This window comes from Petaurus breviceps, unplaced genomic scaffold (assembly GCF_028583685.1).
Source record: "Petaurus breviceps papuanus isolate PSGF00001 unplaced genomic scaffold, PetGlider_PUasm1.0 229, whole genome shotgun sequence".
NCBI classification, from domain to species: domain Eukaryota; kingdom Metazoa; phylum Chordata; class Mammalia; order Diprotodontia; family Petauridae; genus Petaurus; species Petaurus breviceps.
Genome location: NW_027185903.1, coordinates 1,214,310 through 1,240,347, shown reverse-complemented (window position 1 = coordinate 1,240,347; position 26,038 = coordinate 1,214,310). Strand labels below are relative to the sequence as shown.

The 26,038-nt window shown below is 34.8% G+C and overlaps 1 protein-coding gene across 2 annotated transcripts in view; it reads right to left on the bottom strand.

Moving 5' to 3' along the window:
* The window catches only part of VPS35L (VPS35 endosomal protein sorting factor like), a 114,900-nt gene that overhangs the window by 63,019 nt on the left and 25,843 nt on the right, over nt 1-26,038 (bottom strand). For both annotated transcript variants that reach the window (XM_069096049.1, XM_069096050.1), the window contains 7 exons: nt 22,506-22,565; nt 15,261-15,357; nt 14,146-14,193; nt 11,189-11,282; nt 7,441-7,518; nt 6,514-6,636; nt 709-755 (listed from right to left, as the gene is read on the bottom strand). In XM_069096049.1, coding sequence (XP_068952150.1) covers nt 709-755; nt 6,514-6,636; nt 7,441-7,518; nt 11,189-11,282; nt 14,146-14,193; nt 15,261-15,357; nt 22,506-22,565 — 547 coding nt within the window. The remainder of the gene's footprint in view (nt 1-708; nt 756-6,513; nt 6,637-7,440; nt 7,519-11,188; nt 11,283-14,145; nt 14,194-15,260; nt 15,358-22,505; nt 22,566-26,038) is intronic.

Below are 26,038 nucleotides of genomic sequence, written 5' to 3'. Positions count from 1 at the left end.
GAATTCCCTCAGCTGAGACCTATACTGATGAAAATCATCAGCACAGTCTCAATCCCTTTCCCTGCTCTGATCTAGAGCACATAACTGCTAGACCACACAGTTTGGCACTTAATTTTCACTGTATTACATACTATTTTGTTTAACATGTTTAACCCTTGTGTCTTCAACTAGACAGTGATCTTCTGGAGGTCAAGACTCACATCTAACACTTCTCTTTTATCCCAACAGCTCCCAACAGCAGGATAGTGGGTGCTCATTAAATGACTGTTGAACTAAACTGTACAGCTGCATAAAACAGAGCATAGGGCTTTTCTAACAGCCAGCAAATAACCAAAACACAAGACAGAGTATAGGAGCCATACTTTCTTATTCCCTCTATTAGCCACAAAAAAACAATTGCCTCTATGCATCTCTCTTGCTTAAGAAGGAAGAAAAGGCTAAGCTTCTGAATTAATGATTTTTCTTTCTAGCTAAGTTAAGTAAGAATGATTGCTTATCCTCTCTAAAATAGCAATGAGGAAAAAATAAATAAAGTCTAACATCTTCCAAGGACAACCAAAAAACTGTTAATGGTTTGGAAAATTGCTTCTGGTTAACCAGATGAAAGAATTTCAAATGGCCCTTCTACAAGCAAGTGTAAAAAAAGACCTGTCTCAGAACAGAAGAGTCAGTCTTCAATTTATGTTCTAGGAATGATAGAATACTTACTTGTTCCCTAGTTTCTTACACCTTTCCATCATCTCAGTAAGCAGAACCTAGGTGAATATTTAATAAAAGTTTAGAAGTGAGTTAACCAAATGCACCATTCTTTACAGTAAAGTTCTAGTGTAATTGAGTGTTCTAAGTGTAATAAAAACCATGAAATCTTAAGTCTCTTTTTTAGAAAAAAAATTACCTTACTTCTCTCATTTGATGCTTTCTCTTTTTCCACCCTACTCCTTCTAATGACCTCCTCCCACAATTCTCCCCATAACCTCAATGAAGAGAAAAATTAATTGGATGCCAATTCTACCTAGCACTCAGTGAAAAAACTTCTTCTTTATACATTTTGATAACAAATAGTTCTGAAGAGTGCCTAACTCACAGGAGACACAGCAAATGCTAGTTCATTATAAGATAATTGGAAATGCTCTTAAGACAATCAATCTCAAAACCATCGCTTAAGAAAAAAAGAAAAAAGAAAGAAAAGCATCTTCTAAGGGAAGGGTCTAAGGGAAGCCACCCAGAGAATAAAAAAAAATCTTGAATGGTGTTACCAAGACTCGCCCTAGGGAAATATGAAGTAAGCAAAATTGTCTGTAATGATACTCAATAAACATTTGTTGAACTAGATTTTAAAGGAGTATAGATACCTTTATATAAATCATAGATCAAAAGGTTTACCTCCTTCCTAGTATACCTCCCTAAGGCCTCCTTCTTATCCCTCAGCTGACTCTTAAATAGTACCAAATAATCTGGTTTTACCTGAGATTAACTAAGGTTAAGGCTCTAAAACAGGTGGGGAACCTGTGTCCTCAAGACCACATGGGGCATTCTAGGTCCTTGGGATCCAAGCTTTACAGAACAAATTCTTTTATAAAGGAGATTTATTCTTTGAAGTTTGGATTCAGTCAAAGTGCCACACGAGGTCCTAGAAGGCCACATGTGACCTTGAGGCCACAGGTTCCTCACCCCTGCTCTAAAATGTGACTTCTAGACTTCTGGGAGCCAAGATGGTGGAATAAGTAGTAAGTCACTCTCACCCTCCCTTATTGACCTTGAAAAGCCCAGAAGATACCATCCCAGGAAAAATCCTGGAACAGTAGATTCAGCAGTAAGACAGGGTGCAGCAGTCTTTTAGCTCGTGGGGCTAGGGGGATTAAAAGGAAAGGTCCCTCTTGCTGTGGCTGAAGGGGACCAGTACAAGAGAGTAGCCATCCTAGCAAGCCAGCAAGCCCCACCTCAGTGGACCAGCAGGGGATCCTGAGCCACAGGGTGATATAATGGGCAATTGCCAAAACCAGGACCCTCCCAGGTGCCTTTGCACAGTCAGGGGAACCTGCAGACACCAGTACAGAGAACCACCACTTGCACCAGTGAACAGGTAAACTGTGAACAGTGAACTGGCGGCTGAACCTACCCATGCTCTAGTGATGCCCAGGGTGAGGAGGCAACCTCCAGTGGCCAGACCACCCCCACACCACACCCTGTGATCCAGAAGCACGGGTCAACTTTAAAAAGTGACTTCTACTAGAAGTATCTAAATTTGAATCAAGCACTCCAGAAGGTATCAGCTAGCTTCTGGGGAGCTCTGATTAGGAAGGGAAGGTAGTATCCTGTAAGTTTCCTTGCTGTCCCCTAAGAGGAAGTGAATAAATGAAGACTTGGCACACTACTTCTAAAAGAGCACATTAGGCAATTCAAATCATTTTGGTCACAAAGAGAAAATGCTCTCCAAATTTTGAATAAAATGTGGATATATTTAGAATATATCCTACTAAAGAGTTGTAAAAGCATTTGAATTCTTTCTGGAAATACAAATAACCCTAAGTATAAATGTAGCCAAAAAACTATGTCTGGACCGTAGGTACTTTTGCCAAAAGTTCTTCATCTGAAAAGATGACAAAGTTGATTGTCTTTGGCAAGAACAAGACAAATACTAGCTTAATACGGACTATAATCTAAGGAAGTCTTTTGACAGGAATAAACCACTGCAAAAACTTGCAATTTGGCCAATTTGTCCTATATACTACATATTTGGATAAGTTCAGAAGGGGCATAAAGCATGTGAAAACAAACCCCAAAATATGGGGAGGGAGGGAAATATTGTCACTGTTGTAACATTTCATTGTGAACTTTAACTTTCTAAATATTGTACATAATGTTAATAGACTTGTAGTGACTTTTTACACCTTCACAAATAAGACTCCATGAAAAATAAATTTAACAAATAAGATAATGTCACTTAATATTTCTGCAGCTGAGAGAGAAGTTAAGGACAAAGTCATACAATGACCTAAAGACAAGAGCCAGTCATTTCTACAACTCTAGAGTTAATGCATCCAAAATTTCACAAAATGTATTATTTTCAACATAAATTATATATATATACAGTATGTCAAATGATGACTTTTAATTTCTTATATTTCACTTTTACTGTTTCTTGTCTTATTTTTTTTAAGCATATCAGAGAATTGTAGGCCTAAGAGAAAAATAAAGGTCATGTATGCTGCAACAATCCAAGCTAATCCTTTGTCAAAAATATGCTTTGACTTGCTTTTATGTGAATTTAAAAATCAAATTTACAACATGACTTCAACATAACAGAATTCCATTGGTCAGTTCACTAAAGTTCTTATCTCTCTCTTCAAGACTGTATCGTATGATAGACATATCTAAAGAAGGAAAAAGATTTCATGAATTAAATCTTTTGGTATCAGAGTTAACTACAAAAACCTTTAAATCAATCTAGAATTGTTCTCTGCCTTCATTCTATATGTTGCCCAATTTTCCTAAGAAAGGTCTTTTGTATCCCTTACTGCTTTATTTCCAACAATGCTACCCCAGCTCAAGCCCTTGTCATTGCACTACATTACTACTACATCCTCTTGACAATTCTTCTTTATGGTAGGTTTTTTCCCTTCTACTATATCTGCCATATTATTATAAGATTAATATTCTTTTCTGTATATCACCACACCTTCCTCAAAAATCTCTAACGACTACCTATTCCCAACTATATCAGGTCTGAGTTTCTCTCCTTACTTCTTCATAACTTAGCTCTGTTCTATGGACAAAGGCTTATTTCCCATTAATCCTCAATATATACCCTTATCTTTAGTCACGTCAGTCTCCTCAATGTTTTACAAATAAAAAAGCTAGGCTCATTCCTCAAACTGTACTTTTCACATATTGTTTATGAACCTTAAGATAGAACAATCTGCACTTATTTAAATTCAGCCTATGCTTAAAGGCACAAATAAAACTCTACCTCCTCCATGATGAGTTTCTTTCCTATTCCCTCTCTCATGGACAGCTCTTGCCCATGAATGCATACTGCCATGTCATCACTATTGGTTTATTTTTTATTACTTCTTTCCCTCTAGATAGTGAGCTCCTCAATGTACAGAATCACTTCACATATTGATTATATATCCCTCCACAGCATCTAGCATGATGTGGAGCAGATAGTAGGTATGCAAATGCCTGCTAGCCAATAAACAAAAACCTCCCAATTAGCTAAAAAACACATTAATGAGTTTTATAATTTAATTTATATAAGTATATATGTATAATTATATGTAAGTATAATTATTTGATCTGTAATCATAATTTAATATAACAGAAAGAATATTGAGCTTACAGTCCTAAAAGACTTTGGTTGATTTAACCTAAGCCTCAGTTTCTTCATTTGTAAAATGGGGATAATATCTATAGTAGCTATCTTGCAGGGCTATTATGAGGATCAAATAAGTCAAGATATATAAAGTATTCAAAGGGTTAGATAGATGTCAGCTATTATTCCCAAAATACTGTGTGTGCACAAATAGTATAATGGGTTATTTTTTTTTCTGTATAATCCTATTATGAATAGAAGAATTGAGGAACCTTTCATGAAGCCAGAACAAATGTTTTATCCTGTGAATAATTCCCTTCTGGTTTATCTGTTTTATAAATTCAAATCTAGGAGATCACATTTTTCTTCAAGTAGAGGCATATCTACATTATTTAAATATACTCAGCTTCAACTCGAGCTACTTTTCCTTTTCAGCATTAAATTCAATTCAATAAATATTTATTAAGTTCCTGCTATGTAAAAAGTACTGTGCTAAGGCCTGAAGACCCAGAGGCAAAAATAGTCCCTGTCTTTAAGCCAACAAGATGGCACAGTGGGAAAAGTTCTGGTCTCAGAATCAATCAAGACATGAGTTCAAACCTCCCTCAGACCACTGATATCCGTATGACCTTTGGCAAGGCACTTAGTCTCTCAACTTCAGTTTCTCCATCTACAAAACTGGAATAATAATAATAGCACTTACCTCTCAGGGTTGTATTGAGGACATTCTAATTCTACCTGCACTATTTCCATAATTTGTAAAATATGACCTTTTTTTTAACAAGATGCTATGTCACATTAGGAGTCAAATGACTCTGAAAATCAGAGTTTATTATGATTCAAAGATGTAATTTTAAATTACTGTAGAATATAAATAATTTCCTACACAACTCTTTCCTAGGAAAGATTTCTAGTTCCCACTGACATCCTGTGAGAATACTCAGGCTTAAGGTAAAAAGTAGACTACCTTGTGAGATCATTCTTTTTAATCCTCCAACAAGCCTCCTTTTATCCCTCCCATCCAAAAGTGCCTTCTTTCTACCTAAGCATTAATCTAACACTGTGTACCTCTTTCACTTTACATTCACATTTACCGTGTGACATAATTATTTGTGTTCATATATGTTTTCTTACTAGTAAATCCATTAAACCATGCAAGGACAATGACTATCTTCTCTATGTCCTCCACAGTGCTTCATAAGTAGTAGATGCTGAAACAGTCATAGAATAAATTATGCCAATTTGTTTTTCCTTAAAGCCTATGGGAAACAAAATTCCCTGGTTTTCAAAAACACCTACCACTATTCCTAGATCTTAAGTGTCCTGCTGAGTATACATCTTTATCCACAGTAAAATCTTCAAAAACCTAAGACTATAAAATTCAAAGACTGAAAACTGAAAACGAGGAAGAATGTATACTACACTCTATAACAATCTTCAGTCCAGAATGACCAATATAATAATTCAATTAAACAAATGTTTACTGGGCACCTATATATACTATATACTATGCTAGATGCTGTGGGTAATAAGAAGTCTAAGATATATTCTACTTACAAGGGATTCATTACTAAGTTGGCAAAATAAGAGAAGCACAGAAAAATTAAATAAAAATAAGAAGATTTAAATAACTATTCAAAACACCAGAAAAGCCACAAGACCCTACATAACTGTCACATTGGGTGGTGATGATGTTAAATACTTTGGGTATTCAAAGGGAGGAGAGAGCACTTCAGAGTGAGGCATTTGGGGAAGGCTGTGTAGCAAGGAACCTTTACTCACAAAGTTCTATGACTTGACTTTTCTCAATCACAAGAGATTTCTTAGATTAGACTCTTGTCAGTTCTACTCAGCATTAAATAGGAAAGAAACTAAGGGAAGCTTAGTTCTTGATATTTATTACATTTTTAACCTTCATTTACCTCAGAATTAGGGAAAACTCACCATTTCAATATAGCAACATCTTCATTTAAATTATTTAAATATTAAGTGTTTAAATTACTTTCAATTGCCATATCATTCTCGTGACAAATATAACCCCAAATCCTGAATCCTGTGCAAAGCATTAAAAATTCTTCAAAGATGTAAGATTATTTTGATAATATATCTTCCTCAGATAAAAAAAATCCAGTTAAAAAAATAATTAAAGTGTATTACCTATGAACTTTCATTTTAAAGCATTTGTATAAGGAAATTACCTCAGGAGCATGATAAGCAATGCACTGCAAAATCCAATCAATAGCAGGTGAGTACAAAGTAAGATACAAAGGAATCTCCACACCTTGTACCACCAACTGATTCTGAACTGTATCTCCATGAATCTAAAGAAAACACATACACACACAAAAATTTTATATATATATTCAAATATATATTTTTCATATTAAGTTAATATAGATGGTAGTATAAAGATAAATTTATTTGTGTACATTAATATGTATATGGGGCAAATCGATGGCTCAGTGGATAAAGGCTAAGCCTGGAGTCAGGAAGAGCTGAATTCAAATCCAGCATCACATACTTTCTAGCTTTGTGACCTGGGCAAGTCACTTAACTGCCTTATTCACTGGAGAAGGAAGTGTCAAACAACTTCAGTGTCTTTGCCAAGAAAACCCAACAGACAGAGTCAGACATGACTGAACAACTGGTCAACAACATAAATATGTATGTTTGCGTATACACACACATTACTTTTCTGCATAGAAAGGTAATACACCAAAGAGAAAAATTAATCAATGAAAAATGCATACTTATACGAATATTTTTGCATATTCCTGAGGTTGTTAAAACTAAAAAAAAATATGCCCCAAACTTCCAACCTCACTTAGCTCATTTGACTTGGAAATATATATTGTAAGTAGTAAACTGATAAAAACTGACAGAAGATGCTAAGGAAAAAACTAATCATCTGGAGATCTTTCCTGTTAACACATAAATTTTTAATAATCTATACTTGAACATTATATGCCATACATTTTAATTACCAATAATAGATGGTAGCACAATATCTCAGTATAAACTCAATTTAAAGGCTATAAAGAATTTTCATCTTGGAAGACAAAACTTGTAAGTCTGTCATATAACTGACCCATCAAGTAGGGTTTATTTGTTTTAAGTTTTCTTACCTGTTTAAATGTAAGGAGGAAATCAAAAAAGTTCTTATTTAGACTTTCTTTAAGATGTGGGGCCACTTCCATCCCAACCTACGGATAAATCAAAATAAAATCATCTTTGAGCTTCCTAGTAGTTGATATTTACAAACAGATGCCTAAGGAACCAATCAAAAAACAGAGAACTCCGAAGTAGAATAAATTGAGTAATTTCTCTATGATATTCTCTCCTACAGAAAGAATAAATACCCCTCACTTGTAAGAAGATAACCAATCAACCAAGAGAGACCTTCATTACAAGTTCTACTTTAATATTTCATTGCTGTGGTTACTTTCTCCACAGATGCAGACTACAAACCTTGGCAGGCCTTAGCAGACCATTTTAGTAGAGTGCCATGGTAATCCCTCCATTCTTCTCCCCCCCCCCAAAAAAAAAAACCTAACCACCTCCTAGAGGCCAAATTTCTGAGATTAATTCTGTGGGAAAATATCTAAACTGGTCTTCTAACAGTCTATACCCAATCTCACAATCAAAGTTTTTCTTACTTGGTACAATCAGTCAGAGCTTGCACTTGAATGGTACAGGCATTGTGAATTTGGGGTTCCCTCCATGCTAAGACAAGATACTGTAGTATTTCAGTGGAGCTTAAGATCACTTTAAATATTAAATTAATTCCTTTTGTTACACCAAATTAACTCCTTGCAGAATAGTCACTGAAGAAGTAAATTTTTACTTTTTTAAAAATAATGTTCAGCATAAAACATACTGTAAAGCATCTTACAGTATAAACCCAATAATAATAAGAATCAGTTACTCAAAACAGCTGTTTCACATTTGTAGTTGGCGAGATAAGCTAGTTAATTATAGGGTATGTAATAAATGTGGGCTAGAATATGTGAAAAGGTGTGGGATGAAAAAGTAGGAGTGACATATTGAAGAACCTACATGAAATTAAGATAATGCCACATAAAATTGGTAAAGTTGGGAATCAAAGCAATTTGAAAATTCCAGCTTTATCACTAAAATGCAAGAAAAATAACTTCTGTGAAGCAAGGATGTTCAATACAAATAATAGAAAGCTAGGAAGCTCAATGAGACAGTCTGTCAATCACTTTGAATTTGCCTGAGAAAGACTAATCATCAAGATCAACTAAGTCACTATGACTAATGTTTATAAAAAGTGAAATGTTGGGGAGGCTAGGGGGAACAATGAATAGAGCACTGGCCCTGGAGTCAGAAGGACCTGAGTTCAAATGTGGCTCACACACTTGACACACTAGCTGTGTGACCTTGGGCAAGTCACTTAACCCCAACTGTCCTCCAAAAAGCAAAACAAAAAAAAAAAAAACTGAAATGTTGAAGGGGTAAGAATATTGAATAAAAGCATCTAAAGAGAAACACTACAGCAAAGTTACATTTTATTTTGACTGCCTCAGATTTTGATTTAATCATATCACAGAAGAGGGAATAATTATCTGTTAGGCACCATTGGCAGCAAAGAAAGAAACTGTGGACAAGTAGCACAAGAAAAGGAGAAAGGAAATATAGCTCAAGAAGAAAATTTAATCATACTTTCCTTTTATAAATAGCTTCCCAGTCCAGTCCCCACCCCCATCCCCCATGCTACCCACGCAAATCTTTTGTTTATTTCTTCCCAAGGAAAGCAAATGAGTAGCTTGGACTCTGCTTTGGGCAAGAATCACTTTCCCCCAGGATGGCACTGTTAGCGTGTTCATCTCCCACACTAGAGAGTTCTACATTTGTCTCAGATTATTCCCCAGTTAATTAATGGTCTATCATTTACACTCTTAATATTAAAAAAGCCTTTATATCCACATAATGTGGGGAATTTATGCATGTCCTGGATTTATTAGGACATTATCAAAGGCAAGATCTATCTTTATCACTATTTGGTTTCTCTCCTGAAAGGCAACATCTTAAAGTTACAATCACTACTGACTACTAAAAGATACTTCGTATGTAACATTATCAGCTCCTAGCTTTCCTCATTTCTTCCTTTAAGATAATATAAATCTGGAAGAACAAGGTTTTCCCCCCATCTAGTTGATTTTTTCATAAGCAAGAAACAGCACTAAAGTACAAGAGTCATTTCAAATATATTAGCTTATTGTGATAAACTGCCTAGTACAATCCTTTACACATAATAAGTGCTAAGTAAATGTTCACCAATTAAGGGATTGTTTGATTCTTAATAAATTCAAAACTCAGCAGTCTTGGGGAGAACATTATGTATATATGACATTCCTGAGTAAGTTATGAAAACATACCACATGCTTTAAGTGTGTGGAGATATATGGATATATTATAAAGGGGAAAAAATCCCAGCCCTAAAATCACTATTTATGTCTTCTATTGTCGGTATTTTTTTTTAAAGTTTTTTTAAAGGTCTCTTTTAAAGTGGTCATCTCATTTATTCTGAGGGTAATTGTTGTGATTATCTGATTTCTTTTGTGATCAGTTAAGAGACTACACTTACTCCAGCATTGCTACATATCCTGGAAAAAGGCAAAATCAAAACCTTAACAGACTTAAATCTATTTGATTTAATAACATAAACTACAAAGTATTTTAATGTTAACCAGGATCTCATCCATCATTAAATTTGTTTTAAAAACTAATTATGTTGACATCATCATTACTGTGATATCTCTACTTAGCAGTGACCCTGGGTTTTCAAAGGCTATGCCAACAAAATACAAGTTGGGGCAGGTCCTATCAAGCTAGAATGGTTTGGAACATGGCCTTGATAGACTATTGTCCAAGACCCAACCAAGCTAAATTCTAAGAGGCTCATCACCAAAAGATTAACTATCAGGTATTGAATATATTTAGCCAAAGAAACCAATGAAACAGTCTATCTACCAAAGCAACCCAGGGCTACCACCTCCTTCAGGAGAATATCAACTCCTCAGAGGGCAGGGATAGTTTCACTTTTGTCTTTGTACCCTGGGCACCCAACATAGCGCCTGTTGTGGAGGAGATACATAATAAGTGTTTGGTGAATTGAACTAGGAGGGATACCCATACCATGAAATCACAAACCATTAGAAATATTATAGTAATAATGATACAGATAAAACCAGCAACCATTGTTCACTGAACTACAAGAGAAACCAGGCAGAGACTAACCAAAAACATTCTATTTCCAAATGGAAACTGAAATATTTAAATACTTCAAGAACTAGAGAGTTTTCAAGTACTTTACAATCAACATAGCCCATAACTGAGGGGCCAACTGAAACCCTAGGCTGAATAATAAGTAAAACACAGAGTCAATTGTCACACTTTTCTAAAGTAAGTCTCCACACTTTGCAAGTAGCAATGATGTTTTTCCCATGTCCCTACCTCAACATGAGCACAAAAGCACCAAATAAAAGTCAATGGGTTTTTTAAATGTCTTTTGTGTCAATGAAAACCAACCTAATGATAATATGTAGTCTTTAAGATTCTATTTCTACCTTCCATCTTGGGAAGAACTGAGAAAAATTATAAACTTGAAAAGAGTTGACTTTTATGATCTTATTTAATCAGTTAATAAAGTTAGACTATTGTGAAATTAATTTTTTAAACAACACACATGGCCTAAGGAGTGCTTTCTGTTACAGATTCATTTACTAGAATTAATAGTTAATAAAGTCATGCTTTCAATAACTTATGAGTGGCAGAGAAGGAGAAACGTGAGCATTTAAGGAAACATCACATACAGACATTTTAAATAGCACTCATTAAATCAAAACCTACCCTGCACAGATATGCTCTGGCATATACTGAAACCAAAGGGTCTCCAATTCCTCTAATCATACATGTCAGTCGTGGGAGACATTCTGAAATTCCTCTGTTAGAAGCAAAGGATCAAAAAAGTCAGTATTACACACAGAGATTTAAGAATGATATCATTAATTTTTTTATATAAATCTAAGAATTCTTATTTAAATTTTAGGTACCAATCAAGGTCAGTATTTTAACACTTATAAAAGACACTCTTTTTATTTCTTGGTACACGTTCCCCATCTCCCCCACTGCTATTGTAATCCTTTACCCCATTCAAGCCCCCAACTCTACCACTGTCCTCAGGAGATGACACTTATTTTGCTGAGATTTTCTTCTCTCCCTCCATACCTCATCATTTGATATGTCTTTTCTCCTTCTTTCCTCCTCAGCAGGCTTGGAGGGTACGGCTTCCCCTTGTATTCTTAACCCTATCCCCAACTGTCTCCTCCAAGACCTTGCTTGATCAATCACTCCTCCTCTCTCTTCAATCTATGCCCATCTACTGACTTTTTCTGCCTGTGCCAAAAGGAGGAAAAAAACACCTTTCTCTTAATAATGTCCTTCAAGTTATCGTCTTCTTTGCTTTCTCCTCTTTACAAAATTTAAAAAAAAAAAGGATCAGTCTATGCTCACTTGCCTCCACTTCTTTAACTCACTCCCAACTCCTAGTAATCAGGCTTTCATCTGTTCCACTCAAGTAAAAACTCTTCTGTCAAAGGACACAAATAACCTCCTGATTACAGATTCTAATGCTCCTTTTCTCAGTTATTCTCTTACCTTTTGGTTGTATTTGATATTGCCGATTATTCCTCCTCTTTCAGTTTCTATAACATAGCTCTTCCTTGGTTCTCTTCCTGCTTCCTCAATTATTCCTTTTCAGTTTCATTCATTCATTCATTTATGCTCCTTTTCCCATTCACTAAATTAACTCAGTGCTCTATCCACAGCCCTCGATTCTTCTCTATTTAGAGATTCTACTCCCTCCTTTGGCAGTATCATGCATCTCTATTGTTAGCACAGTGCTCAGAACATAGTAGATATTGAAGAAATGCTTATTGATTTCAATGATCACCCCTCTATGTGAATGACTCACCTTTATACATCTAGCCCTCATCTCTCCAGGACTCCATGCCTGCATTTCCAAATTCTTCTTTCAATGTTCATTTTAATGTTCCAACAAACAACACCTCAAACTCAACATTTCCAAGTCATTCTCCACCTACAATATTTATCTGTTTCTATTAAAATTCCCAACCACCTAAACCGGAAAACTCCAGGTTACTGTTAAGAGTCACATTTGAGTGTGGCTAGGTGGAACAGTGAATAGAGTATGGCCCTGGAGTCAGGGGGACCTGAGTTTAAATCTGGATTCAGACACTTAACACTTACTAGCTGAGTGACCTTGGGCAAATCACTTAACCCCAATTGCTCTGCCCTCCAAAAAGCAAAAAGAAAAAAGTCACATTTGACTCTTCTCTACTTCCTAATCTCCAATACCCAATAGACTGCCAAGTCTTACTGATTCTATCTCAACATTTTCTCCAATCTATCCTTTTCCCTTTATTTACATTGACATCAACTTAGTCCAGACCTCTGGTATAGACTATTATATTAGCCTTCAGATGCTTCCTTATCCAACCCATCCTTCCACACAGCTGCCAAAATAATCTTCCTAATGCACAGATCTGACAGTGTCACTTTGTAGTTTAAAATCCTTTAACTGCTCCCCCCGAAATAAAGGAAAAAATATAAACTCATTAGCCTGGCATGTGGAGCCCTTCAATTTGGTCTCAAACCTACTTTTCCAGCCTCCTTTCACACTATGTTTCAGGAATTTGATATCCCAGCCAAACTGGGCTTTTGCTTTTCCACACACCTGTCCTGCATTCTTCCACCTCCATGCATTCTTATAACCTGTCCCTAAGTCAGAAATATACTTCCTCCTATCTCTACCTGATGAAATACTTCATTTCATTCAAGACCCAGGTCTGATGCCTGGTCCTCCATACAATCTTACCTAATCCCTCACCTCCCTAAATGAAAGAGATCCCTCTCTACAAAATTTTATAGCATTTTGTACAGACCTTTCATTTGCCATCATTATATTCTAACTTCTATCAAATGTTTTGTATATCATTTTTAGTCACTGAACTTTGATCAAGTCTAATAGTGCTTTGCACAAAACAAATTTCTATAAGTCTTTGATGAATTGGTATAATTCTATCACTTGTCTCCAACTAGAAACAGAACTGCTACTGTTCAATAAACTACTTATGTAAAAGATGTATTTCTATAATATCTTAATTGGGTCCTCATCTCACTTTCACAGCTTTACTCCTTTCTTTCCATTAGTTTGGCACTCTACCCCCTTTTTCTTTAAGCACTATTTTTTCCCATAATCTTTCTTCAAATTGAGTCCATGTCTTTTTGCTGCCTTTTGCTCTCATGCAGAATATACTATCAACAGGCTTAGTTTACAGGGTGGTCCAAACCAATTTTACTGATGATGCTTTTATTCTATAGTTCTGGTGTTTCCTACCCAGGGAAGATATCATTCATCATAAATCTTTCTTGAGCACCAATATCATCCTAAAAAATAAGTACCAGACATACCACAATCCAGCTTCAACCCAGTTGGGCTGAATAACAAATAAAATTAGTAAAAATTGATCGGAAATCTATGCTATGCATGGTACTAAGCTAGGTACTGTGCTAGGATAGAAAATGGTACAAAACACAGTTCCTGCACTTTATATAAATATAAAATTTATAATTTATTTAATATTTGGCAATGTTACTAAAATATTTTACTGTCATTACTAAAAATAGAACTACAGCCCACATAACAGCCTCAACAAATATTATGAAAATGAAATTACTATGCTTCAGAAATTTTTGCTCTTCTACACATCTGGCACCATGCTTACGTTTTGGACAAAAACTTGTTACAGTTCAGGATGGCTGCTTCCACATAGCTACAACAAAAATGCTTAAGGAAAAAATATTTATGGGATATCCCCTTGGTAGGAAAGCAGGAAAGAAGGAAAATGTTTATGAATTAAAACAATGCTGCTGATGGGGGTGGCTATGTGGTGCAATGAATAGAGCACCGGCCCTGGAGTCAGAAGGACCTGAGTTCAAATTCAGCCTCAGACACAACACAAAAACTAGCCATGTGACCTTGGGCAAGTCACTTAACCCCAATTGCCCTCCAAAAAGCAAAAAAACCAAACAAAAGAAATGCTGCTACTTTCCTACTCTAGCTACCTATGACTCCTAGAAATAATATAATTTAGTTGGTTGACATTTTGTATATTTTATGTTTTTCTTGTTGTTCAGTCATTTTCAGTCATACTTGACTCTTTGTGACCCCATATGGGGTTTTCTTGGCAAAGGTACTGGAGTGGTTTGCCATTTCCTTCTCCAATTCTTTTTACAAATGAGGAAAATGAGGTAAACAGGGTTAAGTGACTTGCCTAGGGTCACACAGTGTCTGAGTGTCTAAGTCTAAGTGTTTGAGGCCAGATTTGAATTCAGGAAGATGAGTCTTCCTGACTTAAAGCCCAGTACTCTTATCCACTGCACCACCTAGCTGCCCAATTTTATGTTTACTTCACAGGATTGTTGTGAGAACCAAATGAGATAATAAATCTAAAGTGTATGACAAACTCAAAGTGTTATACAAACATTAGCAATTACTATTATTACATTTTGTTTTCTAATTTGCAAAGTTATATTTTAAATAAAATTTGGAAAATCATGTTACCTTGTTATATTATGAAATAAAATGGAAATTGGGGGTTTTATAATTAAAACTTTATCAGGGCACAAGCTATGCAATTAAAATTCAGTTAGTACAAGAGTCATATTCTTCATTAGAAAGCAAAGAGCTTCTAATTTGGTGTGTTGTCCTGTTTTCAAACTAACAAACCACTGATTAAGCAACAATGACTAAATTTTCCATAGAATGTTCATCACATGACTTCTGTTAACAGAAAAGATCTTTCAGGCTGTATTTAAAGTGATCAGGAAAAAAGGATACAATCTGGGAATAAGTTCCCTGATTGAAGCAATCTTGAAAAACCAATTTAAGCAAGTTTCTTTGGCCGTGTCATTTACATTCTCTGGAGAAAACTGATCTGTAACACAAAAGTGAATATCCATAAGAATTTTCTTTCCTACATATGGGATCTTTCCTCCTGCACACGCTATAACAGTGAAATCTTTGCCATGAAACATAGAACTAAAATACAAAAATCCTTATCTTCTGGCTTCCTCTTCTCTCTTCTTCCTCCAATGACGCAGATGTGTTCTATACCCACAAATAATTGATTTCTACAATGTAAACCAGGAAACAAACATCCTGAGAGGTTGAAATATTTAAGAAATCTATAATGTATTAACTGCCTAAAATAAAATCTCAACTTCTAAAAGTATCACATTAGCCAGAAAGGTCAAAGCCTTGTGGAATTAAACCTGGAGAGGGAATTCCAAAACTAGTGTACTAATATTTTACTCACCTGGGGCCTCAGTAACATCACCACAAGACCATAACAGAAAGATTTCTCAGCAAGAGAACAAATAAAGTAATATATAACTGTTTATTTTAAATTATCTTCCAAAACATATAGCACACTTTCTAAAACTGAACCAAAAGGGAGACATTTAATTAGCTTTTAGAGTAGCAAACTAATTCTTGCAGGGGATATTTCTCCCCTTGTTCCTAGCACTTAGTGACAGAAGATTAGAGTGATAAGTTTTAGACATATCCATCAATAAGAAAAACTCATAGTGCATTAACTGCAGAGAACAATAGCTAATCAGAGCTGCCTAAAATTAAGATATGATATTGAGATCTTTTTACATTGAACTCTTTTGAAAAGCTTCATTCATATAACATCAAGTACCACACTTGCCATGTTCAAAAAGTAGTGAAAACATCCCAACTAAATACAGAAAGATGTGATCACCTCCAAAAATACTTATTTCTCTCTATAAAGAATAGACAAAGAGGCTTTTTTGAAGTCTGTGAACTGTCAGTATTAAATTGTTTGTTCTTTCCCTTCATATAATTAAAGCGTGGGGTGGCTAGGTGGTGCAGTGAATAGAGCACTGGCCCTGGAGTCAGGAATACCTGAGTTCAAATCCAGCCTCAGACTCTTAACACAAAAACCAGCCGTGTGACCTTGGGCAAGTCACAACCCCAATTGCCCTCCAAAAAAAAAAAGCATATAATTAAAGCATGTAATTTGTAATCATGAAGCCTTGGATATCATGTAGACCAACTCTCATTTAACAGAAAGGAAAATGAGGCTTCGAGATGTTGAAGGCTTTGCTCAAGGTAACACTGAAAGTTTGTGGCAGAGCAAGGACTAGCACCCAAGTCTCCAGTCCCCTATTCTAGTGTTCTTTCCATTACATCATCCTCTAACACAATTTGAATATACTAGAAATTACACTATGAACGTGTTGCACTAAGTCTAAAGATGAGATGCTAAGTGCATATCTGCAGCGAATCAATAATAAAATTTGACACTAAGCTTGAAAATAGCCCACTAGACCACTTTAGAAAAAAAAGGTTATGTTGTGTAAGATCAGAATTTTTTTCAAGAAGGACAGATAATCACATTTCTTAAATTATATCCAGAAAAACCCTTGAGTAACAAAGAGTAGAGATTTTTCCTTTCCTGCTCTAATTATTCTGATGCTATGCTTGTTTTTCCATCAGGACATGGAGCTTATGTGGAAATATGGGGGGAAGAAAAATGTAATTTATTAAATCTGCCAATTTCCACCCCCCAATAGCTAAAGGTCTATTACATAACAGTGCTACAGGGTGTGAGGTCATCTTAGTTAAAATTTGCCCTGACTGCCAAGTCAGTTAAGGATACTGCTAAGACAAACACAGCAAAAATCAGTTTCAGGGGAAAATGGGTTCTAACAACTTAAGGTATCAGAACAAAAGGGCATTCAATTCTTAAAAATTAGAAGTAAAATAAAATTATCAGAGTAAAAAGGCTTTTCAAGCATATATTTCATTAGAAGAGGCTAAAAAAACTAACACCAATGTCATCAAGCTTCATACTTTTCATGGACCAAAAAGACTTGACTTATAAGAGTCAAGCTATATTGATATTCCTTGGAGGCAAAGAACTGAAATATTAGATCATTAGGCAAAATTTTATTGAAACATAAAGAACGGGGATTAATACTACTAAATTTCTTCTCATTACACTTAATACCTTAAGGCACAACTAATTTCAAAAGTTTTCTTCATCACAGATAAAATTCAATCCCAATATCACTGTGCACAGTAATTCTTGTGTAACATTTTTACTTTCTCGATTTCAGTTCTTGGAACAAGCAAAAACACATAACAAATGAAGTCCTTTTTATTTAGGAAAAAAATAAGAAAATGTTCACCACAACAAAAATAAACATTTATTAAGTCCATACCAGCACAGCACTGGCTAAAGACAAAAAAACTCAAGTATCCGCCTAGCCTCAAAGAGATATTCTACCAAGTATAAGCCCAAATAAAACAAAAGCTACAGTACAATATACCAGAAGTCAAGGAAAGAAATACTTGTTTGGGACAGTATACATTTTTGTCTTAAATTTTTTTTACATGTTAATTAGAAATTTGTCTGGAACATAAAAAGTTATTGCTTACAAAACTGAAATCAGTTCAATATGCCAGGAAAACTGGAATGAAATTTGGGAAGAAATTATATTTAACACAGCATCTTATACCATGTAATAATTAATAACTAGCATCTATATAGCACTTTAAGATTTATAAAGCACTTTTACATGTTATCCCATTTGATCCTCATACCAACCCCAAGAGATAAATGCTATTATTATTATTACCATTTAATAGATAAAGAGAGTCTTAAGTGACTTGTTCAGGGTCACATCACACAGGTAATCATTGTCTGAGATAGTATTAGAACTTGGGTCTTCCTGACTCCAAGTCTAGCAGTTCATTCACTATGACAATTAGCTACCTATGTGCTATAATAAATTTCAAAAGAATACATATCCTAAATATAAAAAGTCACTTCCTATAAAAGAAGAGAAAGCAAAGAGGGAATCCCACAACTAGAACTTCAGAGATGGGGGGGGGGGGAGGGGGGTGATTCCTTAACCAAACAAGAGTTAATCATAAAAAAGAAAGGCAATATCAATTGTGAAAAAATTTAAAGGTTCTAGAATAAACAAAATTAATGTAGCTAGGATAAATAGCAACTGTTAAGTGAGAGGAAAAATCTGCATAAAATATCATTGATAAGTCTAATATCCAAAATATAAAGGAAACCAGGATTTATTCCCCAATATATAAGTGGTCAAAAGACAGTAACAGACAATTTTCAAAGGAAGAAAGGGAAAGTAGCAACAAACATGAAAGATCAGTCTAATCACTAACAGGAGAAATTAAAATTAAAACACTAAGGTACTACTACTTCATAGCCCAAAAGTAGAAAAGATAACAAAAGTCAATGATGAGGCTATAAATTGGCCCAACCAGTTTGAAAATGAATTTGGAATTTTGTGGGAAGAGTTATTCAACCACTTATATAACTTTTGACCAAGAAATTCCCCTGTTGATCATATATCTTAAGGAAGTCAGAAGCAGAAAGAAAAATCCTACATATGTATGCATAGATAGATAGATAGACAGACAGACAGATAGATAAAGGAGGTATGTAAGTATATAATGTATTGTGTATGCATGTGTGTATATGATAGCAAAACACTGGGAACAAAGTAAAAATGCATGGATGGGGACATGTCTGGGCAAACTGTAATAAATAAATCTAATGGAAGGGTACTGTGCCATAACAAACACTGACTGTTAGGAATTCTGGAAGGCATGAGAAAATCTCAAAGTAAAGTAAAGCAAGTAGAATAAAAAAACAACATATCTGACTACAATAATGTAAATTAAAACAAAAACTAAAAGGCATCTGAAAGTTAATTAATTGTAGCAAGCAATCTTGTTCAGGAAAACAGATGATGAAACACAGAACCCTCTACAACTTAACATCATTTTTGTCACAGACCAACCCAACTCCAGCAATCAGGTAAAGCCTATGGACTCCTTCTCAGAATAATTTTCTTAATGCACAAAATAAAACACATACATTACAAGGGAAACCAATTAGAGTGACATTATCAAAATATTTTTTTTAAGTTCATAAACCCCAGATTAAAAACCCTGCTCTACACAGTGGAAAAATAAGTATTGGAATGCCACCTATGTTGTCAGATGTGGTTACTGTGTCACCTATTTTTACTTAATTGGTATTTTGGTTAAAAGGAAGAGTTCAATGGAATGAAGAGGGAAATACTAGAAAATTTCAAAAACAATGAGACACCTATTCTTCTAGGAAAACACCAGAAAACTGACCTGACCATGAAATAACCATGCAGTCAAGAGGCTAAATGTGAGAGGCTAAACTATGAGAGTAAAAAATGTCTTTAAATGCTATCAGAAAAGCTAGACATTGCTTATTTCAGAGAGTTCTTTTCCCCACTATACTCTGCCAACCATCCTAATCTTGGAAATTAGATCTGAGAACAATCTGGTAAGTACAATAATGCACAATCAGCAATCTGCAAAAACTCATTTAATATTCAGCACTGGCAGGAATATGAAGCCAAAATTTGGAATGTGTGTTACCAACCTCATACAGCCATAAGTGACTGGGAAGGCATAAAATCATAAAATGTTGGAACCAAGTAGGTGCTTAACAAATGTTTGTGAAAGCAAGGTCAACTCTCTCAAATGACAAATGAAGAAACAGAATTCAAGAGGCAAAATGACTTGTCCACAATTGCATCACCAGGCTTAGAACCCAGGATCCTTGACTCCTCCAATGTCCTTTCACTAAAACATACCGCCTCAATTTTGGACTAACACTTTCAAAGAAAGAGTATTAGGATTTACAAATTAAGAGAAACCAAGAACAAAGATGAATAAAGGAAAAAAGCCTTTAATATCAGGCTGATTTTATTAATACCTACAGAATCTCATCATCTCCCAATTCAGTCCTCTTTCAAGATGTAAAAATAAAGAAGAGGCACTGCCCCTACCTTTCATTCATACATTCATTCAGTAAATATTTATTAAGCCCTATTATGTGCCAGGCCAGGCACTGTGGTAAGATAGGGATACAAAAAGATGCAAAAAACAATCTCTGCCCTCAGGGAGAAAACATGCAAACAAATAAATATAAAGCAAGTTACATACAGGATAATAAGTGGGAATAATTAAAAGAGGGGAGACACTAAAATTAAGAGGGGTTGGGAAAGGCTCCCGGTAAAAGGAGGGATTTTAGTCAGAATTTAGAGGAAGCCAGGGCAGAGACTGAGAGGATAGTGTTACCCTCTACAGTAATTGTAGTCAGAACAAGGGAGGGAGAGCATTCCAAGTACAGGGGACAGCCAGAGAAAATAAAATGACTGCAGCTGAGAGATGAAATGTTTTGTTCATGCAACAGCTGAAAGCAAGTGTCACTGGGATGGAAGAGTATGTGTCAGAGAGTAAGGGGTAAGGAGACTGTAAAGGCAGGAGGGCAGCTAGGTTATAAAGGGCTTTGAGTGTCAGACATAGCATTCTATATTTCCTCCTGACGATAGGAAGCCACTGGAGTTTATTGAGTAAGGAAGTGATATGATCAAACCTACATTTTAAGAAAATGCTTTAGTGGTTGAAGGGAGGATGGATTGGAGTAGGGAGAGAATTGAAGCAGGAAGACCAAGCAGTAGTCTTGCAATAATCAAGGTATGAGGTAATGAAGACCAGTAGTAGAATGGCAAACTGTTTCAGAGATGAAAAGGGGACATATTTGGGAAATGTTGCAAAGGTGAAATTGACAAGCCTTCACAAATAGATTGGATATAGTGGGGTGAGAAATAGTAAAAAGTCCTGGATAACTCCTAGGTTATGAGCCTGAGAGACTGAGGATAGTGTTACCCTCTACAGTAATAGAGAAAGATGGGGGTGGGGAGATAGAAGGGTTTATAGGGAAAGATAATGAGTTCTATTTTGGACATGTTGAGTTTAAGCCTTTAAGATATCTCCTGCACATCTAGTTTGAGAAGTCTGAAAGAAGAGAGATTGAAGCAGGACAGGTAGATTTGAGAAACATCAGCATAGAGATGGTAACTAAATCCATGGGAACTGATGAGATCACCAAGCGAAGCAGTATAGAGAGAAGAAAAGAGGGCCCAGAACAGAACACTACATAAGGATTTTATAAAATAGTAATGCAGTAAGAAAAAGAGAAAAAAAGGTAAGGGAAAAATGGAAGAAGTAACTTCCTAAATTCTATGCTATCAAATACTTAATCATGATAACTAATTTACAACATTAAAGAAGTTCATCAAATAAACTGCTGTTCAAAAAAGAAGGGCTAGTCAGGCAGTAATACAATGGACAATCAATGCACTTCACTGTTATCTTTGAAAATGTCAAGAAAAATGAAAGAAGACACCCCCAGAAGAGAATATGGACAAGACAGGCAGACAGAGATGCATTGGGATCTTCCATCTGCAATGATGGAGGAAATATCCACTCCAATAAAATCACAGATTCATTTGAGTAAAAAAGTAAGAATTGACAGAGCGGCTAGGTGGCACAGTGAATAGAGCACCGACCCTGGAGTCAGGAGGACCTGAGTTCAAATCCGGCCTCAGACACTTAACACAAAAACTAGGCATATGACCTTGGGCAAGTCACTTAACACCAATTGCCCCTCAAAAAAAAAAGTAAGAATTGATAGCTTAGGGGTACCTGTTGAGATAGAGAAATAGATAGATAGATGTTCCTAAGAATTTAGTATATATACATATTTGCCACTATTATTAAACCTTTTTTAATTATTACATATTAAATATGTATTAAAATATACATTAAGAAAAATGTTCTCAGGAATCAGGATTTTAGAAATGTCAAACAGAGACAAAATAAATTGGTATAAAATAAAATCTAGTTCCATCTAACTCTCCTGTGTTCAAAAAACGTGAAGCAAATTCAAATTACTTTCCCTATTAACCTGACCCATTTAAAAATCTCTAGGGTTCTTATAATATAGAATCTATTCAGAAATCTGTTAATGACGTGTTTTTCTGAACACATCAAAAAAGCAGATAGAAGTGGAATCGATCTATATGTTTTATAAATAAAATATATGTTCAAGAGATTAACTGTACACCCCAAAATTAATGTAATCATGAAAGCAGTAGAATTACAAAGGTAGCAAGCCATCTATGAAATTACCTGATAAGACACTGCGGTTGTCCACACACATGGAAAAGATTCTCTCATATACTAATTTTCCTGTGGGGGGAAGGAGAAAATGATATGGCATTAAGACATTATACAACTGAGAAACAAATAATGAAAATAAAGTTTCCTTTCATCATCATCTCCCTGAATGTTTTCTTGTTATATCATGCTGCCACCTAGTGAGTCTAAAATTTAAAGTAGATTTCTAACTTTATCCCAGACAACATGCGTCAAATAAAACAGTACACTGACGTTTCTATGGGACAGAGGTGAGAAAACATCAAGGCTGAAAGGAGCTTTTACTCAATGGATATTCTGTATTGTACTTGAAGATGGCAATAGCCGGAAGATAAAAGAGTATTAAAATTTGGGGTGTGGTGGGGGACAGATAAACAGAAAAGCTAAAGAAATGTGTTACTGTGTAGGAGTCACTCCTGTAGAACCCAGCCAAATCACACGTGAAATACAGAGGCAAAGAAAAAAAATCTCACTATTTTAAAAACTGGTTTTTATAGTCCCCAAAAGATAAGAATGCCAACAACTTGCTATAATCAAATCAAGCAATAAAATATATTCAACTTCTTAAGTACTTTCTAACAAATTACTAGTTCATTTAATCTCATATACACCAAAATATTTTTAAGCAACACTATATGTGTGGTAGAAAGGAATAGGAAACAAAGTATATCGTCATCAATTGAATGTATAGCTAAACAAATTGTGAGTTATGAATGTAATGGAATATGACTGTAAAAAATGATGAATATGAATACAGGACCATGGGAAGACCTATAAACTGATACAAAGTAAAGTAAGCACAACCAGAAAAACATTACCACAGGAAAGAAGAATACAATGGAAAGACTAACTATAGAACAATCAAAAATAAAAGTAACAAAATCACAAAGAACAAGCTTATAGTCACAGAGATATGAGAAAATATCTCCCTCCACTTCTTTTAAGAGGTTGTTCAATAAGCGTGGAATAAGCATATTTTCAGATCTTTTCAAAGTACTGATTTGTTTTGCTGACTTTTTCTTATTCTTATTTTTTCTTTAAATTTATTGTTGCTCTTGTTAGATGGGCAGGTTTCTCTGGCAGGGGGAAAGGTAAGGCTATGGGTCAATGTAAAAATTAGAAATATCAATAAAAATTAAGTTAAAAATGCAAGCACACTGGGAACAGGGAATATTATGTTTATCTACGTGTATCTCCAGAACTTAGGATAGGCTTGGTATACAGTAAACTCTAAATAAATGCTTTTGTCATTCATTCATTGATTCTAGTTGGCGTGGGACAAATTTTCAACTCAGACAAACAAGATGCTTATAGCTTCAGAGAAGGAAAAATTTTAGAAGTCATTTTACTCAACCTGTTCATTTTACAGGTTAAGAAAAATGAGGCCCAGATAGGTTAAAGAAGTGGCCTAGATCACAGAGGTAGTAAGTAGAACCCAAGATTCAAACTTATGTTCTCAGACTCTAAGGCCAATATTATTCTTTCTGGTGTACTATGTCAGTTCCTTATAGATCCCTGATGTGAGACCTTTATTTAATGTATTTCAGCAAATATTTTTTCTTAATCTTTTAATTTTATTTTTTAATTCAATTTTATTTTATTTTCTGAATTCTCTCCCTTCCACCTCCTCTTCCCACATTTACTGAGAAATCAAGAAAAACAAAACTAGTTTACAGTTATGTGGTCAAGCAAAACAAATTCCCAAATGAGTCATGTCAAAAAAAGAAAGAGGGGCGGCTAGCACCAGCCCTGGAGTCAGGAGGACCTAAGTTCAAATTCAACCTCAGACACTTAACACAAAAACTAGCCATGTGACCTTGGGCAAGTCACTTAACCCCAATTGCCCTCAAGGAAGGAAGGAAGGAAGGAAGGAAGGAAGGAAGGAAGGAAGGAAGGAAGGAAAAGAAAGAAAGAAAAGAAAAAGAAAATGCTTTGATCTGTACTCTGATTCCATCAAGTCTCTATCTGAAAGCAGACAGTATGTCTCATCATGAATCTTTTGGAATTGTAGTTGATCATTGTGTTGATCAGAGTTCCTAAGTTCTTCAAAGTTATTTATCTTTACAATATTGTTGTTGTTGCTATTGTATTAATCTTTCTCCCAGTTCTGCTTCCTTCACTTTATATCCATTCACAAAAGTCTTTACAGGTTTTTCTGAAACTATACCCTTCAGCATAATAGTATTCTATCACATCCACATACCATAACTTATTCAGCCATGCTACAATTGATGTGCATCCCCTTAATATACTAATAAAAAAAAGAATCAAGGTGGTGAAAATATTTTTGCAATTAATTTTTTTTGCAAGTCTAAAAAGTAAAATCCATAAGGATTTGATACAATTTTATAATAAGAGCCAATCTCTCCTTCCCAAAAAATCAACAAATATGAACAGGTAGTTTTCAAAAGAAGAAACACAAATTATCAAGAATCACATGAAAAAGGATTCAAATGCTTTAAAACTCATAGAAATGCACACTGAAACACTTAAGATAGCACCTTCCAGGCCTTAAAATGGAAAAGATGATAAAACATCTATGCTAATATGGTTACAGAAAATCAGGCATGCATGTCACTATTGGAAGAGCTATGAATTTGTTGGATTTTTTTGTTCAGAAAGTAATGTGGAATGCTAAAATTCGAAACACAGTAAGAGCTACCAAAATATTCTTAATCTTTGAAACCTAAAAATCTCTCTACATAAAATATACTTTAAGAAAATTAATGACAGGGGAAAAAATATCCTAAAAGAAATATTTGCAGCAGTACTACTTATAATAACAAAAAATTATAAATGAATGAATGAAAAATAATGTAAATAAATTACATGTCCAAAAATTGAGATAGGGTCAAAAAAATATGAGTGTAATAGAATATTACTGAACTTATGTCTATAAAGAACACCATGACATCATACAGTGAATAAAAAAAATATACACTAAGACTATGAAATTATAACAAAACTGCAATAAATCTATAGAAAGAAGTTCAAAGGAACCATGGAAGGTACACAGAATGATTATTTCAAACCTGTTGAATTTCATGTATAGATTTTAAAGTAATCTGCAAATAATGTACATGTACAATCACTTTTTTCATTTTTTTCTATTTTATTTGCTCTCATTCACATTTATACATTTGAATATATATAGTTGCTGAAGGAAAGGAAAATGTATCAATTAGGGGAAAAGAGGATGATCTCTTCATTCAGCAATACATCCATTATATCATGCTACTCTGAATTACAAGTCACAAAACAGGTAACTTCTATGGTCTTTTCTAAAACACACTAGATGTTTTAGACACTGGGTCATTTTAACAGATTTGTAGAACTAAACTCCAGATATATTTGATTATTTTATTTCTAGCTCTACAGAATAATCCTACAATAAGGTATGGAGTAACAATAATAATGATAAAAATAATAAAAATAATAACAGCATCTATATAGTGCTTTAAGATTTGCAAAGTACTTGACAAATATTATCTCATTTTAGCTTCACA